The sequence below is a fragment of the Salvelinus alpinus genome, chromosome 3 (assembly GCF_045679555.1).
Source record: "Salvelinus alpinus chromosome 3, SLU_Salpinus.1, whole genome shotgun sequence".
NCBI lineage: Eukaryota > Metazoa > Chordata > Actinopteri > Salmoniformes > Salmonidae > Salvelinus > Salvelinus alpinus.
Window position 1 is genome coordinate 44690214 of NC_092088.1, and position 17341 is coordinate 44707554.

At 42.4% G+C, this 17341-nt stretch overlaps 1 protein-coding gene across 18 annotated transcripts in view; it reads right to left on the reverse strand.

Moving 5' to 3' along the window:
• The window catches only part of LOC139570788 (LIM domain-binding protein 3-like), a 94133-nt gene extending 76792 nt beyond the window's left edge, over window positions 1–17341 (reverse strand). For 11 of the 18 annotated variants that reach the window (XM_071392968.1, XM_071392965.1, XM_071392961.1 and 8 more), the window contains exon 1: window positions 3379–3741. In XM_071392968.1, coding sequence (XP_071249069.1) covers window positions 3379–3474 — 96 coding nt within the window. In that variant the 5' untranslated portion in view covers window positions 3475–3741. The other 7 variants (XM_071392959.1, XM_071392955.1, XM_071392971.1 and 4 more) reach the window with 5 other exon arrangements.

Below are 17341 nucleotides of genomic sequence, written 5' to 3' on the forward strand. Positions count from 1 at the left end.
TGTGGCTTATACTCGTCCTATCATTTCAGATCAAGTAAGGAGAAGGGGCTATAGGTTGATTTCTTGGTCAAATAGCCCTTACACAGCCTGGTGGTGTGTTTTGGGTCATTGTTCGGTTGAAAAACAAATTATAGTCCCACTAACCTGCTGGGATGTTGTGTCGCTGCAGAATGCTGTGGTAGTCATGCTTGGTTAAGTGTGCCTTGAATTCTAAATAAAATCACTGACAGGGTCACCAGCAAAGCACCCCCACACCATCACACCTCCTCCTCAATGCTTCACTGTGGGAACCACATATGTGGAGATCATCCGTTCACCTACTCTGCGTCTCACAAAGACTCGGCAGTTAGAACCAAAAATCTCAAAATTAGTCTCATCTGACCAAAGGACAGATTTCCACCGGTATAATGTCCATTGCTCGTGTTTCTTGGCCCAAGCAAGTCTCTTCTTATTATTGGTGTCCTTTAGTAGTGGTTTCTTTGCAGCAATTTGACCATGAAGGCCTGATTCACGCAGTCTCCTCTGAACAGTTGAGATGTGTCTGTTACTTGAACCCCGTGAAGGATTTATTTGGGCTGTAATCTGAGGTGCAGTTAACTCTAATGAATTTATCCCCTTCAGCAGAGGTAACTCTGGGTGTTCCTGTCCTGTGGCGGTCCTCAGGAGAACCAGTTTAATCATACCACTTGATGCTTTTTGAAACTGACCTTCACGTCTTAAAGACATGATGGACTGTCGTTTCTCTTTGCTTATTTGAACTGTTCTTGCCATAATATGGACTTGGTCTTTTGCCAAATATGGCTATCTTCTGTATACCCCCACTACCTTGTCACAAGACAACTGATTGGTTGAAATGCATTAAGGAGGAAAGAAATTCCACAAATTAACAAGTCACAACTGTTAATTGAAATGGATTCCAGGTGACTACCTCATGAAGCTGGTTGAGAGAATGCCTAGAGTGTGCAAAGCTGTCATCAAGGCAAACGGTGTCTACTTTGAAGGATTTGTTTAACACTTTTTTGGTTACTACATGATTCCATATGTGTTATTTCATAGTTTTGATGTTGTCACTATTATTCTACAATGTAGAAAATAGTAAAAAGAAAAGAAAAACCCTGGAATGAGTAGGTGTGTCCCAAACGTTTGACTGGTACTGTACGTACACACACACATACACACACTTCCGGCCACACAGAGGCACCAATCCTAACATACTGTAAAGCTTGTCTACAAGTGAGTTACGCACGTATATCCAAAGATGCACTCGTTATGAACACATAGGCTTCAGCCACACATACACACCAGAGCACACATACCAGACTCAGAATATTATTATTCCAGCCAGCTTCCTTTCTTTTCTTCTAATAAATATCTATCCTACAAATATCTCTAAGAACATCGACAGATTGAGGTTCTTGGAAGAGATAACTTGTGTTGTCGCCTGAATATCACCTCTTTCACTTTCAGTACTAGAATAATGTGGGGAAATACACCTCGACACCTTAAAATACAGGGTGAGAAATCCAAATATCTATTTTCAGTCTCGGAGAGGAAAAGGGGCAATGAACTCACATATTAGGTCATCACAGCACAAACGCAACACACAAAAGGCATAATCACACCTGAATTAGCGACTGAAGTAACTACAGGTACTGTAACTGCCAAAATAAATGGAAACACTTGAGTAAATGAGGGACACAAAGTATATTGAAAGCAGGTGCTTCCACACAGGTGTGGTTCCAGAGTTAGTTAAGCAATTTAAATCCCATCATGCTTAGGGTTATGTATAAAAAGGCTGGGCAGGCCAATATTTTGGCTACCATGGCTATGTCCCCATAGAATGACAATGCCCCCATCCACAGAGCATGAGTGGTCACTGAATGGTTTGATGAGCATGAAAACAATGTAAACCATATGCCAGGGTTCCCCAACTGGTGGCCTGTGGGCCGAATTTGGCCCATGGGTGATTTTATTTGTCCCCTGGCTATTTTATTTGGCCCCCCCCAAGTTTTCAGAGCAAAAATAAAAATGTTGCTTGAATTTGTATTGTTGGACATTAAGACTGTAAAAACACCAGCAAATCAGCTCCAAGTGATTTTAATTTTGGACATCTGTTCCAAAGTATTCCCACACATAATAGACAGATATAGGTGATCATATACAAATTTAAGCAAGGTTTTAAATGACTATGTTTTAGTCAAATTGTATATCTGTTTGGGCTTCTTGAGGTCAATTTGCAGTCTACAAATGATTTGTAATTATGTTCCCGACTCCGCTCAAGATAAATCTAGTTGATGATCCCTGCCATATGCCATAGCTGTCTCAGTCACCAAATCTCCACCCAAGAGAACAGTTATGGGAGATTACTGGAGCGGTGCCTAAGACAGCGCTTTCTACCACCATATACAAAATACCAAATGATGGAATTTCTCGTGGAAGAATGATGTCGCATCCCTCCAATAAGAGTTCCAGAAACTTGTGGAATCTATGCCAAGGCACATTGAAGCTGTTCTGGCTAGTGGTGGCCCCAACGGGCATATTAAGACACTTTATGTTGGCGTTTCCTTTATTTGGGCAGTTAACTGTATATTACACTATAGATTTGGCAGGTGACAGCATGCCATGATTCCAGTCTGAAAATACATAAGTAGGCCTACATTCTCACCATCGAATGTGGTGTAACAATTTTAACATAGCCTACCCCTAACTTACAGTTCCTACCACCATAAGCCAACCAACATTGTATGCATGGTCTTTAGGCCTTTACAATGTGTGAGGTGAACATACTACTACAGGATAAGGTGAACACGACAAAGCATATTCTCAGACTTTTTAGCAAAGGCCAAGCTTAATCACTGAATTTTCCAAAACCACACAATGATACCAACCAATGAGAAAACCTATCGAAAGTACTGTAGTAAAACTGCATCCCAAACAATCTAATCAACCAAACTTCCCAAAATGACCACCATGTTTAACAACAACACACCTACAAGTACTGTACTAGTACTGTAGTAGTAATTCAATATTTGATGTAAGGGTTATATAAGGGTTTGATATAAGGGTTAGCTGATGGTTAGTGCTGTGTGAAATCCTTGGGACTTCCCTACCCTTAACCCTAACCTTAACCACTACCCTTTACCTTAATCTTTTTCAATTTAAACTTCAATGGGATGACGTCAGAGTTGGGCCGTCCCAAGTATCCTGTTTCAAGCACTGAACATTAAACAAACCCCGACATTTAGATTCAAGCTTAATGCAAGAAGAAGGATCATCTCATTGGTCAAAAGACACGTCGGATATGGGATGTAGAAATCTCTGTGTGTTTGTACAAAGTATGGACGTATGTAGACTGAATTGGATGAATTGATCTCTTACCCTGGAGATGGTCAGGGGCATGTTGAAGTCTTTCCCTCCCTGCAATCGGAAGCCCCACGGGGCTGGCCCACTCAGAGAAATGTTGTAGGAACTCATTCTTCCAAAGGCTTTGATTGCTTGTTTGGTTTAATCTTCTTCAAAAAATGAGGTAGAGGCAAGTAGCTTCTGAAAGCAGAAAAAAAAAATGTTTAAAAAAAAAGAAGTACACTTGAGAACTAAAAAAGACACATTATCTCCCCGAAATGTCAAATGAGACTGAAAGCACAGCAAACAAAAACCTAACCCACTACAGCCACAGACAAATATGTCATTCACGACCCAACCCTTTATAAATAAGGAGAGAAAGATAGACAGAAAAGAGTAGAGAACCAGAGGAAGAGAGGTCTTGCCTGCTCAGATGAGCTGAAGTGACAGCCTAAGAATAGCCACCCCTCTGCAGAAAGTGATACCATAGTAGCATTGTGTGTGTGTGGGGGGGGGGGGGGGTTCCCCTTATATGGCATGTAAGGGGACACTCAGTATGTCAGTCCTGCCATGATTCACAGGGTTAATATAGCCCCTTCCTAGGCCAACTGATTTTTTTCAATACCCCCCCTAACTCCAGACTAGGGTCTTCCTGAAACCGTGTCTCCTCACACCTCACACTGGGGGTGGCTTGAGGAAACATCTAATTAACATTGCGGTAACTGTATGTATATACATGCTTGTGTGTTAATGTGTAGCTCACGGTTTTACTCAGCCGTTGAGTCAACCACAGTGCGATGGGGTTACGATATAATTTGACGGGGCGTGTCTATAAGTCCTCTGAATAGCCATGACATAATTTAGGACCTAAACCGAGGTGAGATTCCAGCTACGTGAACTAAACCTGAGATGCGCCTTTATCCACCCAGCAAAACTTATCTTGACCTTCCAGAAAACACATCAACCCAACAGAAAAGGGGACAAGCTGAGAGATGGAACCCCAATATCTGGCTCATTATTCAGGTATGCTATCAATGCACAATCATGCAGCCTAGCCTATGGCTATGATGCTGCACTCGGCATAAGACAATGATGAGGATAACCCTCATGTTTCGGTACAAGGAACAATATTACTATTATTGCTGAGAATTTAACTTGTTAGAATTATATTGGCTATGGTCCAGGACATTTAAATATGGATAACACCAGGCCAATAAATGAACCATTTTTATTTTACCTTTATTTAACTATTTACAATGATGGCCAACCCCGGTCAAACCCTCCCCTAACCCGGACGACGCTGGGCTAGTTATCCACCACCCTATGGGACTCCCGATCACGGTCGGTTGTGATACAGCCCGGGATCGAATCAGGGTCTGTAGCCTCTAGCACTGATATGCCTTGGGGCTCCCAAGTGGCGCAGCGGTCTGAGTGCATTCAGTACATTCGGAAAGTATTCAGACTCCTTGACTTTTGCCACATTTTGTTACGTTACAGCCTTATTCTACAATGGATTAAATCGTTTTTTCCGTCATCAATCTACACACAATACACCATAATGACAAAGTAAAAACAGCTTTTTAGAAATGTTAGCTAAATGTATATATATATATAAATAAAAAAGGAAATATGACATTTACATAAGTACGTTTACTCAGTACTTTGTTGAAGCACCTTTGGCAGCGATTCATCTTGGGTATGATGCTACAAGCTTGGCACACCTGTATTTGGGGTGTTTCTCCCATTCTTCTCGGCAGATCCTCTCGAGCTCTGTCAGGTAGGATGGGGACTGTCGCTGCACAGCTATTGTTAGGTCTCTCCAGAGATGTTCGATCGGGTTCAAGTCCGGGCTCTGGCTGGGCCACTCAAGGTCATTAAGAGACTTGTCCCAAAGCCACTCCTGCATTGAAGCCAATCCTGCATGGGGCGGCAGGTAGCCTAGTGGTTAGAGCGTTGGACTAGTAACCAAAAGGTTGCAAGATTGAATCCCCGAGCTGACAAGGTAAAAATCTGCTGTTCTGCCCCTGAACAAGGCAGTTAACCCATGGTTCCTAGGCCGTCATTGAAAATAAGAATTTGTTCTTAACTGACTTGCCTAGTTAAATAAAGGTAAAATAAAATAAAATTGTCTTGGCTGTGTACTTAAGGTCGTTGTCCTGTTGGAAGGTGTACCTTCACCCCAGTCTGAGGTCCCGAGTGCTCTGGAGCAGGTTTTCATCAAGGATCTCTCTGTTCATCTTGCCCTCAATCCGACTAGTCTCCCAGTCCCTGCCACGGAAAAACATCCCCACAGCATGATGCTGCCACCATCATGCTTCACCGTAGGGATGGTGCCACGTTTCCTCCAGACGTGATGCTTGGCATTCAGGCCAAATAGTTCCATCTTGGTTTCCTCAGACCAGATAATCTTGGTTTGAGAGTCTTTAGGTGCCTTTTGGCAAACTCCAAGCGGGCGGTCATGTGCCTTTTACTGAAGAGTGGCTTCCGTTTGGCCCCTCTACCATAAAGGCCTGATTGGTGGAGTGCTGCAGACATGGTTGTTCTTCTGAAAGGTTCTCCCATCTCCACAGAAGAACTCTGGAGCTCTGTCAGAGTGACCATCGGGTCTTGGTCATTTACCTGACCAAGGCCCTTCTCCCCTGATGTTCAGTTTAGCTGGGCGGCCAGCTCTAGGAAGAGTCTTGGTGGTTCCAAACTTCTTCCATTTAAGAATGATGGAGGCCACTGTGTTCTTGGGGACCTTCAATGTTGTAGACAGTTTTTGGTACCGTTCCCCAGATCTGTGCCTCGACACAATCTTGTCTCAGAGCTCTACGTACAATTCTTTGGCCTCATGGCTTTGTTTTTGCTCTGACATGCACTGTCAACTGTGGGATCTTATATAGACAGGTGAATGCCTTTCCAAATCATGTCCAATCAATGGAATTTACCACAGGTGAATCTCATATCAAAGGGTCTGAATAATTATGTAATTACGTTTTTTGATTTTTTAATAAACATTTGCAAAAATATATTATGGGATATTGTGTGTAGATTGATGAGGGAAAAATTATTTAATACCAACGTAACAAAATGTGGAAAAGGGGGTCTGAATAGTTTCCAAATGCACTGTATATGGATCCTAAAGCTATCCTATTTTGTTTTACTGTTTAGGCATTAAAGCTTGCATATCTGTCATATCTTATTTTTGGTTTCATTCTCATAATATTTTCTTCATTACACACCCTTACTTATAAAGTGTGCTAACTTAATTGTTAAGGTCTGAATTTGTTACTTATTTTGTTTCACTTTATTATAATAATAATTGTTTTACACCTAAAGACCAAAAATATGCTGCTTAAGAGATTTCATATTTAAGGCTGCCACTAGCCATTATGCTATAACCCTGTAATTATAGTGCAGGGCGGGGAGAACCGAGGAGGGAGGGCTGGGGGCTAGGTAGAAGGGGGGCTGGGGAAGGGGGACAGGGACGAGGGAACGATTTATTGAAAGGGTATTTGCTGTTGGAGAGTGACCAATGGGTGGGTTTCGCTGTGGGTCCTGCTTTTTTTGGGGGGGCTTATCAACACCAAAGATAACAACTTCGTTTTAGAAAAACAACAGCAACGCTAGATATTCTCTTGTGGAATTTGAAAGGCCTTAATATTCCTATCAACCGTTCCAGCTGTCTTGATATACTAGCAAGAAACCATATTGATATAGCAATGATCCAAGAAACACATCCGCTCCAAAGGGACACACATAGAATAGAGAACCATTTGTACAAAATGGCTGCCTTATCATCAGCCCCAAACAAAACTAAAAGGTGGAATCATAATGATACATAAGAAACTCAAAATCCCCATCCTTGGTAAAGGCAACGCCAAGAAGGCAGAATCACTTTCCTTAAATGTATCCATAATAGAAAGAAAATTGCCTTTGTTAATGTGTATTCTCCAAATTCATATGATCCTAAGTTTTTGGATTGTCTGAACAGCATATTATTAGAATTAACTTCATTCCAACTGGTTATTGGGACAGACATGATCATCATGCTTCTTACTACCTACAAATTTCATAATCTCCAACAACAAAAAAGTTACAAAATGGAGCTTTAATTCATCTTTACTACAAAATCCTAATTTCTGTTAAGAATTTGAAACTAAATTGAATGAATGTATTAACAAAAATTCAGTCAATGATCCTCAGATTTTATGGGACGGCATTAAAGGTTTTATTAAAAATAATGCAACTGTATTTGCATCTGGGCTGAATAAATTACAATTAAAGAAGATATCAGAACTTGAAAAGTTGTTGACAACGTTAGAGCGTTCTCAACAAACACTCTTTTTTAGACCAGACTACTCTCTTAAAAGTCAAGACCAAACTAAATATAGTGATAAGACAGACAGCAGAATTTGACATCCATCGAGTTAGACTCAACCATTACTTCCAGGGTAATCGACCCAGTCGTCTACTGACAAGCAAGCTTCGCAGTAATGATCAATTTGCAGATATTGCAACTATTGAATCTGAATCAGGTGAATTACTACCAGAACCCAAATTAAATCAACCTAAGATTCTCCAGTTCTTTTTATATTTCCCCCCTTTTTCTCCCCAATTTCGTTATTTACAATTACGATCTTGTCTCACCTCTGCAACTCCCCAACGGGCTCGGGAGAGGCGAAGATCGAGTCATGCGTACTCTGAAACATGACCCTCCAAACCGCGCTCCTTAACACCCGCCCGCTTAACCCGGAAGTCAGCCTGCAGCCACCCGGCCCGCCACAAGGAAATCGCTAGAGCACGATGAGCCAAGTAAAGCCCCCCCCGGAAAAACCCTTACCCAGACAACGCGGGGCCAATTGTGCGCCGCCATATGGGACTTCCGGTTACGGCCGGTTGTGACACAGCTTGGGATGCAGTGCCTTAGACCGCTGCGCCACTAGGGAGGCCAAGATTCTCCTGTTTCTATAAATAATGATATACCTAGAAATTGTAAATCCACACCAAACCAGATCAAGTCCTTATTTAAAGATGTAAGAACTCCTCTTCTCTCAACTGAGGAAGCCGGAGCTCTGTCAGAGTGACCATCGGGGCTGGGGGCAAAATCTCCCTCCGTGAACTCAGAAGGACATCGGATAACATGAATAAAGAAAATCATTTTTTAACCAATTAGGTCCACTCTTACTTGAAATGATTAACACAGCCGTTCACAAAGGCTCGTTTGGAAGGGATGTAAATACACCATTAATTTCAATTAGATTTTTTTTTAAGTACATCACCCAGTGCTCTCATTATTGCCCTCCATCTTTGATAAACACAGATATGAAACTATCTTTTGAAATTCTGTCATGTCGTCTCGAAACTTACATCTATCCTCAGATAACCGCTGTCTATTACATATCTTTCATGCTACATCAGAAACCAAAGCTCCTTAGGCAGTTCTCTCTCAATGCAGAAAAAGCTTTTGATGGACTAGAATGGTCATATCTTTGGTTGGTTTTGGAACATATGGGACTTGGCTGCAATTTCATTAATATGATTAAAATATATGCCAGTCCCACAGCCATAGTAATAACAGGCAATACCAGCTCTGTTCTGTTCAGAATAACTAAAAGTAGCAAGCAAGGTGATCCTATCTCACCTCTGCTATTTTTATTGTCTATAGAGGCCCTGGCCCAGGAAATTCGACAATCGGAAAAAATTACACCAATATCTCTTAATTCTACGGATCACGTCATCTCATTATACGCCAACAATATCTTTCTTTATCTAGAGAATGTATCTTAATCCTTCCCAAAAGACCATAGACAAATCCAGCTCCATCTCAAGTTCTAAAATAAATCTAAACAAATCTGCCCAACTGCCTATCAAGACCCCGATGGAGGACTCCATCTCTACTTATGGAATCCCAATCACCTCCCATTTTAAATATTTAGGAATAGATATATTTCCTTCCTTAGATAAAACCATTGCCAGAAACTTTTACAGAACGCTCAAATCAATTAAATCCAACCTCAGTAGATGGACTGACATCCCAGTTGCTTTAACCAGCAGAATATCTATTGTCAAAATGAATATATTGCGACAGCTGAATTTCTGTAGTTCAATGCTTCCCTTGTCTCCCCTTTTGGCTATTGGCATAAATTAACAAACTTGCAAAGAGGGAAAAATGTAAGAGGACTATCCTTACCAAACTTTAAATTGTATTTCCAGGCACTGGTATTTCGTGCCATCCTAAATAGGTTTAGCCATGATGCGATTCTTCTGCCCCCTGTCTGAGTATAAAATGATGGATGACTTATTGCCCTGGAAGAGGTGGTCTTCACTGACATATCCCTTAAACAATGTAAACTACACTTTGGTCCTATTATTACACTGTTTTTATTTGGCGCAAAACAATGTAACTGGGAATCAAAATGGCATGTCTATAGTCCAATATTTCACAATAATGCCTTGCAATCTGGATAGTGGCCTTTTGCTGCCCCCCACCCCCAATGGTCTAAATGTGTAATCCGTACCCGTGCCGATATCATGGACACTAATGGTTTGCGAATATTCCAAGATGTAAAAACCACATACACATTACCAGGCAAATCCTTTTTACTATATTTACAACTTAGGTCAGCTATATTGCCCTATTGCCCTTGGGAAACCCAACTACCAAACTATCCAATGAAGGGATTTATAAATAAATGATCTGTGCTCCCGAAAGGACCGATCTCTATAACATAGAAACAACTTTTGGAAAACTCATATTCTGAGCTAGCCATTAAAAAAGTATGGTGCACAGATTTAATTGAATCTGAACAACCCTTTAACTGGAACAGAATATGGACAAATATTACCTTGGCATCCTGTAATCTGAACCATCAATTTATGTTAAGTTTGTTCAAGACTGTATTGAACACCAAGGAAACATTTTACGATGAAATTGGCCCCAACTCTTCACTGTGTCCCCTGAATCAGGTAGGCACATTCCTCCATATGATGTGGGAGTGCCCTGTAGTTAAATGCTTCTGGGGCAAAGTTACAAAATGTATTTCGAAGTAAAATAATGTAAATATTCAATGCTTTGCATCTATTAATTCATTTATTTACTTAACCTTTATTTAACTAGGCATGTCAGTTAAGAACAAATTCTTATTTACAATGACGGCCTAGGAACAGTGGGTTAACTGCCTGATTCAGGGGCAGAACGACAGATTTTTTTACCTTGTCAGGTCGGGGATTCAATCTAGCAACCTTTCGGTTACTGGCCCAACACTTTAACCACTACGCTACCTGCTGCCCGAGGCAGGAATTACGTTACTTAACAATGATCGCTCCTTGAATCTCTCAATATATCAGAGACTGTTACTGCTGGCAGGCAGCACTGCCGCAAAAAAAATATGTTGCTCTTAGATGGCAATTCTCTCACGCTCTCCCAATTCACCAGTGGATTCAGTTACTATTAGAAGTTATGACATTAGAATGATCAAACAGCGAGAATTAAATGGTGCTAGTCAAAGAACAATTGACGCCTGGAGAAATATACTAATCTCAGCCAAAGCCCAACACATACGTACAAACAATATATTAACCTAATTAAATTTTTCTCTGCTTTCAGACCCACAGGGAAGGGATGGTATTCTGAGGTTTTTTTCTGGTCGCCAGGAATGGAGCCGGGGGGATGGGGGGTAGTGGGTGACTGACAAGCAACCCTAGTTGCTAAGAGGGGTGGGAAGGGGTTGGAAACATGGTTTCCGGGGGTGGAGTTGGATGAAGACATATTGGCAGTGTGGGGTTGGGGGAATGGGATGGAAGTTTGGGGACGGAGGCCACCTTTTTTGTTCTCTTTTCCTGTTTATATTTAATTTATTATCACTTAAACTCTATGTATTTGTATTATTTGATTTTGAGTGGCAGCCTATAGGTACATGTCTTAGAAACGTATACTTTAAAATGGATAATGTACCTGTAAGCCCCCAAACAAAAAACACAAATTAAAATGGTCAAAAACAAAAGCTTTTAAAAGGAGGGGTCCGCCTGAGTTTCCATATACCATTGTGTATTTAAACCCCAATGTATCTCCCCAGGATCCCTATCCACACACACACAAACAAAATCAGACTACTGACCACCTGCTCTGATTCGCCGAACCTCACGCACACACCCACAAGTAAGCATTTCGTACCATGTGTATCCCTGTACATACGGCTAATAAAACTTTAAAACACCCTTCCAGGCTGGCCCACCATCCAGGACAAACACAAAAGGGAGGAGGACTAATCCTAAAGGGATACAGTGAGCCGGGTGCCCTCCCTGGAACTCACTCTCTTAAGAAACCCAGTGCAGAGCTAGTACCAGTGGTCCTATTCCTGCCAAGTCAAACAAGCTCAGAGCTATAGTCGATAGGCCGCCTGATGTTCAGGCAAAGGTAATTGTGTCTGACAGACACGTCAACCATAACACACACCATAAAAATCTGAAGCTTGCTAATTCAGGTATTCCTTTCTGGAAGTATTTTAAGAGCAAACCAAAATGCCTTTTTATGTGACGTATCCCTCACGTGAGTACTATATCTGTGACTTAAGTAGAATGTGATCATAAAACAAAATATACAAACTGGGCTGCTGTACTTAGCTAAGCTAATAATAGAGGTATCCTCAGCATCAGAATTATCTTGTTAGCTGGACTGGAAAATATCTCTGTGACTTAGACTGAGGCACGGGATATGATAGAATACTATATCCACCTAATTAACTATGACATAACACTCGCTGAGTATGAGCACAGCTATTAGCTCATTTATGCAGAACATGAAGTTGTTTGCGAGCGCAGCAAATGTTCTAGCAACTCTTGTCCTTTCCTGTTATAGCAACCCTCTCGTCAGGCGAGCAGCAATGGGCGTGTGACAGCCTGTGAGGTCATCCACAATGAGGTGACTTTATCAGACATTTGAAGGAATGCGATGGTAGACGGGTGGGGGCGAAGGTGTGACGCTCAGTCTCTCCGGTCTGCTAACTCTTGAGAGAGAGCCAGGAGCAGATTCTTTAATGTGGGAATGGGAAAGCACTGGCACTGGTCTATCTACTTGACTGGCTCTTTTGACTAGAATTCATTAACTCCCTCCACATTGTACAATCATCGGCTATCACTATATTCACGTTCCATTTCTGTCTGCAAAGACAGACGGACTTGTCCAAGTCACTCAGAACCTCTCTGCCTCTAGTTAGAAACATCATGTAAATCAGTGGTCACCAACGTTTTCTGAGTCAAGATCACTTTCTGAGTCAAAATGAAAGACAAGATCTACCGCTCTGATTTTTAAAAAACATTACTTAAAAAACGTAAGACTATACGACATTAACCAATTAAAAACAGTTCTGTAGTAATGAGGTTTGTGCAGTAGGATATAGGCCCAATACATTATCACTGCATATTGGCTATGCTTGAATTTCCCTGCCAATGTTGTTCTTCTCAGACCAATTTGAATTTATACTTAGAAAATGTACTGTATATGATCACACTGGTAATAGATCATTTGATGCATTACTTGTGAGGCACAGATGAGTGAGCATAATAATACTTTTTTGTCAGTCTGAGGAGAGGGAGGGAGCAGCAGTCAGGCTGTTCCTCCACCCTCCCTCCGCTGAGAAAAGGGGACACAATCTTCCAGCTGATGGCGAAACTGAAGTCGCATTGCATTATTTCTGCCTCATGCACCAATTCATGTTGTTACTTCTATGACCAGATTAAGTCAAACATTCTTCGATATTAAAAAAGACACAAGCCACTCACAATAACAACGCAAGCTTATCGGAACACTTTGCTATACTCACTCATTGCAGCTGCAGTGCTGGTTGTAGCATAAGTGGAAGTAGGGAGAACGCACATTTTATGGCTTATAAAAGTGTTGACAGTGCTGAATAACAACTTAAACATGAACTTACTCATGAAAACCGCAGCTCTTTGCTGTATGCATTGAGTCTATCTCTAGTCAGTGTTTTAAATGTTTTGAAATCTCACAGTATCAACTTAGCTGTGCGTTTGAGGCTTCTCTTTATTGCCTATGGCTCAAGGAAACTGTGTAGACACAGTGATCTAAGCTATCTGATTGAACAGCGGTAGGCCTATAGGTGCACTTCATTTGCTCTCTGGGCCTGCCAAGTAGGCAGAGTTCGACCTTCAGAGACATTAAATGGTTTAAAATGGGAACACTTTGCCTTCCCGGCGCCAGGGCTATTGCATCAAGTGCACCTACCGCCAGCAGCGGGGGAGGGGGGAATAAAGAGGTACGCAAGGTTTTATCGTTGTTTTTTTTACAGAAATGTTTAGTGATCGACAAGGAATCATTAATGAAGAATAACATATGATTATGTTATTCTTGGGGACAGGTCGAATAACATACGATTAACAAAAGGTGACTGGCAATAAAATAACAATACAATACCTACAGTGCATTCGGACAGTATTTAGACCCCTTGACTTTTTCACACGGGAAAAAAACGATTGAATCAATTTTAGAATAAGGCTGTAATGTAACTAAATGTGGAAAAAGTCAAGCGGGCTGAATATTTTCCGAAGGCACTGTATCCCAACCAGAAGCCATAGATTACAGGCAACATCCGCACTGAGCTAAAGGGTAAAGCTTCCGCTTTCAAGGAGCAGGACACTAATCTGGACGCTTGCAAGAAATCCCATTAAGACCCCTGACGAGCCATCAAACAGGCAAAGCTTCAATAAGACTAAAATGGAATCCTACCACACCAGCTCTGACGCTCTTCGGATGTGGCAGGGCTTGCAAACGAACACTGATTACAAAGGGAAACAGAGCAGAGAGCTGCCCAGTGACAATGACAGTGACACGAGCCTACCAGACGAGCTAAATGCCTTCTATGCTCGCTTCGAGGCAAGCAACAATGAACCATGCATGAGAGCACCAGCTGTTTCTGACAACTGTGCGATCTTGCTCTCCGTAGCCGATGTCAGTAAGACCATTAAACAGGTTAACATTTGCAAGGCCGTGGGGCCTGACAGGAATATCAGGACGCCTACTTAGAGCATGCGCTGACCAGCTGACAAGTGTCTTCAATTACATTTTCAATCTATCCCTGACCCGGTCTGTAATACCAACTTGTTTCAAGCAGGCCACCACTGTCCCCGTGCCCAAGAATGCTAGCGTAACCTGCCTAAATGACTATTGCCCCGTATCACTCACAACTATAGCCATGAAATGCTTTGAACGGCTCACATCAGCACCATCATCCCAGACACCCTGGACCCCAATTTGCATACCAACCCAAAAGATCCGCAATCACTATTGCACTCCACACTGCCCTCACCCGTCTGGACAAAAGGAATACAGTAATCCCTCGTTTATCGCGGGGGTTACGTTCCGAAAATGACCCGCGATAAGTGAAATCCGCGAAATAGAAAACTTTTTTTTTTTTTACAATTAGCAACTATTACATGTATACAAATACAGTGACTCACGTGTAGGCCGTTTCGTCGACATTATGGGTTTAGGAGATGTTCGAAATTACAAGATAATTTGGCCAACTTAATGTAAATTTGCCAAGCTGTTTTATGTACGTACACATAACTGCACGAGACGACAAAATGATAGCACAATTCGTAGCATGTTTTGATACAAGAAGCGGGAGTGAGTTTTTAGCGAATCAGAATGCAGAGCACAATGCACCAAAAAAAAAAAAAAAATGCATTATGAAAATCCGCGAAATAGCGAATCCGCGATAAGTGAACCGCGAAGTGGCGAGGGATCACTGTACTTATGTAAGAATGCTGTTCATGGACTACAGCTCAGCATTCAATACCATAGTCCCCTCCAAACTCATCACCAAGCTCAGGACCCTGGAACTGAACACTTCCTTCTGCAACTGGGTCCTGGACTTCCTGACGGGCCGGCCCAAGGTAGAGAGGGTAGGCAACAACAAATCCACCACGCTGACCATCAACATGGGGGCCCCTCAGGGGTGGGTGCTTAGTCCCCTCCTGTACTCCCTGTTCATCCATGACTGCATGGCCATGCACGACTTCAACACAATCACATTTGCTGACGACACGATGGTGATAAGATTGATTACTGACCGATGGTGAGGCGGCCTATAGGGAGGATGTCAGACGGCCAGGACAACAACCTCTCCCTCAACGTCAGCAACACAAAGGAGCTGTTCATGGACTACAGAAAATGGAGGTGCGAGCACGCATCGATGGGGCTGTAGTGGAGCGAGTCGAGAGCCTCAAGATCCTCAGTGTCCACATCACTAAGGAATTAACATGGTCCACACACACAGTTGTGAAGAGGGCCCGACTGCTCCTCTTCCCCCTCAGGAGGCTGAAAGGATTTGAAATGGGCCCTCAGATCCTCAAAAGGTTTTACAGCTGTACCATTGAAAGCATCTTGACTGGCTGCATCACCGCTTGGTACAGCAATTGCAAGGCACCCGGCCGCAAGGCGCAACAGAGTGTAGTGTGTATACGGCCAGGTACATCACTGGGCCGAGCTCCCTGCCCAAAATATTTTCAAAGACTCATGCCAACCAAGCTACAGACTGCTCTCTCTGCTTTTTTTAACTCATTATTTTGCACTGACTATATGCACACACTGCACATACATACACCGACACCCCAACACAAACACATAACATGTGCACACATGCATAATGACACGCACTTTCACACTCCACATATGCTGCTCCTACAGCTCAGCCTTTCCTCGTGTTACTATTTCGATGTTCTATTTTTAATCTCTGTTTTTAACTCTGCGTTGTTGGAAAAGGACACATAAATAAGCATTTCACTGTTCGTCTACACCTGTTGTTTATGAAGCACGTGGCAAATAACATTTGATTTGCCGTGCACACATGGAAATCGGTTCAACCCCGCCCAAGAAGTGCCCACCCCACCGTAAACACACCTATACAATTATTCCATACTGAAGGAGAAGTAATGCACATAACATGCTGACCACACGGCACGCAACACAGTGCGCGAGCATGACAAAATAAATGTACACATACATGTTATTCAATCATTTCATCCAAACTGCCAACGCGCCTCTGCGTAGCCAGGTGCTAAAATAGAGATTGGTTCTATTTCTGAGGCGCTGCAAGTCCCACCTCTGCCATTGAACAATGAACTGAGGTCCACACTCCAGTCCAGTTGGTGGTGGTAATGCACCTTATTAAAGTTGTTTGCCAACCGCCATATAAGGTCTTAGAGACTAAATACGTTTCCCTGTTTATATGTGGATTAATTGTTGAGTAGAGAACACACGATATTGTGTTGACTCAAAATGGGTCAAAATTCTACAACGATCCAGTAAAAAAAGGACCTTGTGCATTTCAGGTAAAATAACAAGCCAATGTTAATATCCCAGGACAAATTAGCTAGCAACAACATGCTAGCTAGCGAAATGTCCATGAACGTTTCATGCGCTTAAACCTGTCTCCAAGGTCTAAGCACATGTTGATTTTGTGTTGATTTTGTGGATTGACAAAATCAGTATGCGCGCAATGGCGCAGACGCGCGTGCCCGGTCTAGTCAACAGGTAATACTGGTATGTACACCGCCATAAAACCCCAACGAAGAAGAAGATTCCACACTGAAAGTTACAGGTGACATGTGCACCATCCCACAGTTGTTGACGCCAACGAGTTCCTAGATGAGATGCAGCATAATATGAATAATTTAATGGGATTTTCAGTTCAAACTCTTGCATGTAAAACCGGAGAAAGTGAAGGTTTGTGGCTGTTGTGACAAACAAACATGAGGTCGGGTGCAGTGAGCCTGTTGCATACGCGACAGATTATTGTAAAGGGCTACAACTGCTTCAAATTCCATTCAGTTCATGGCTCACGGTAAACGCTCTAAACACGCTGACGGCTTTTACTACCTGCCGTTGTTATTTGCGGTTCTTCTCTCCGTCCCCTCTTGTGTCGCAGCTATGTCACTCGGGACAGCCTCATCCGATCCCCGGGACCACGGGCTACGTCAGCTCCTGGTAAAGGGG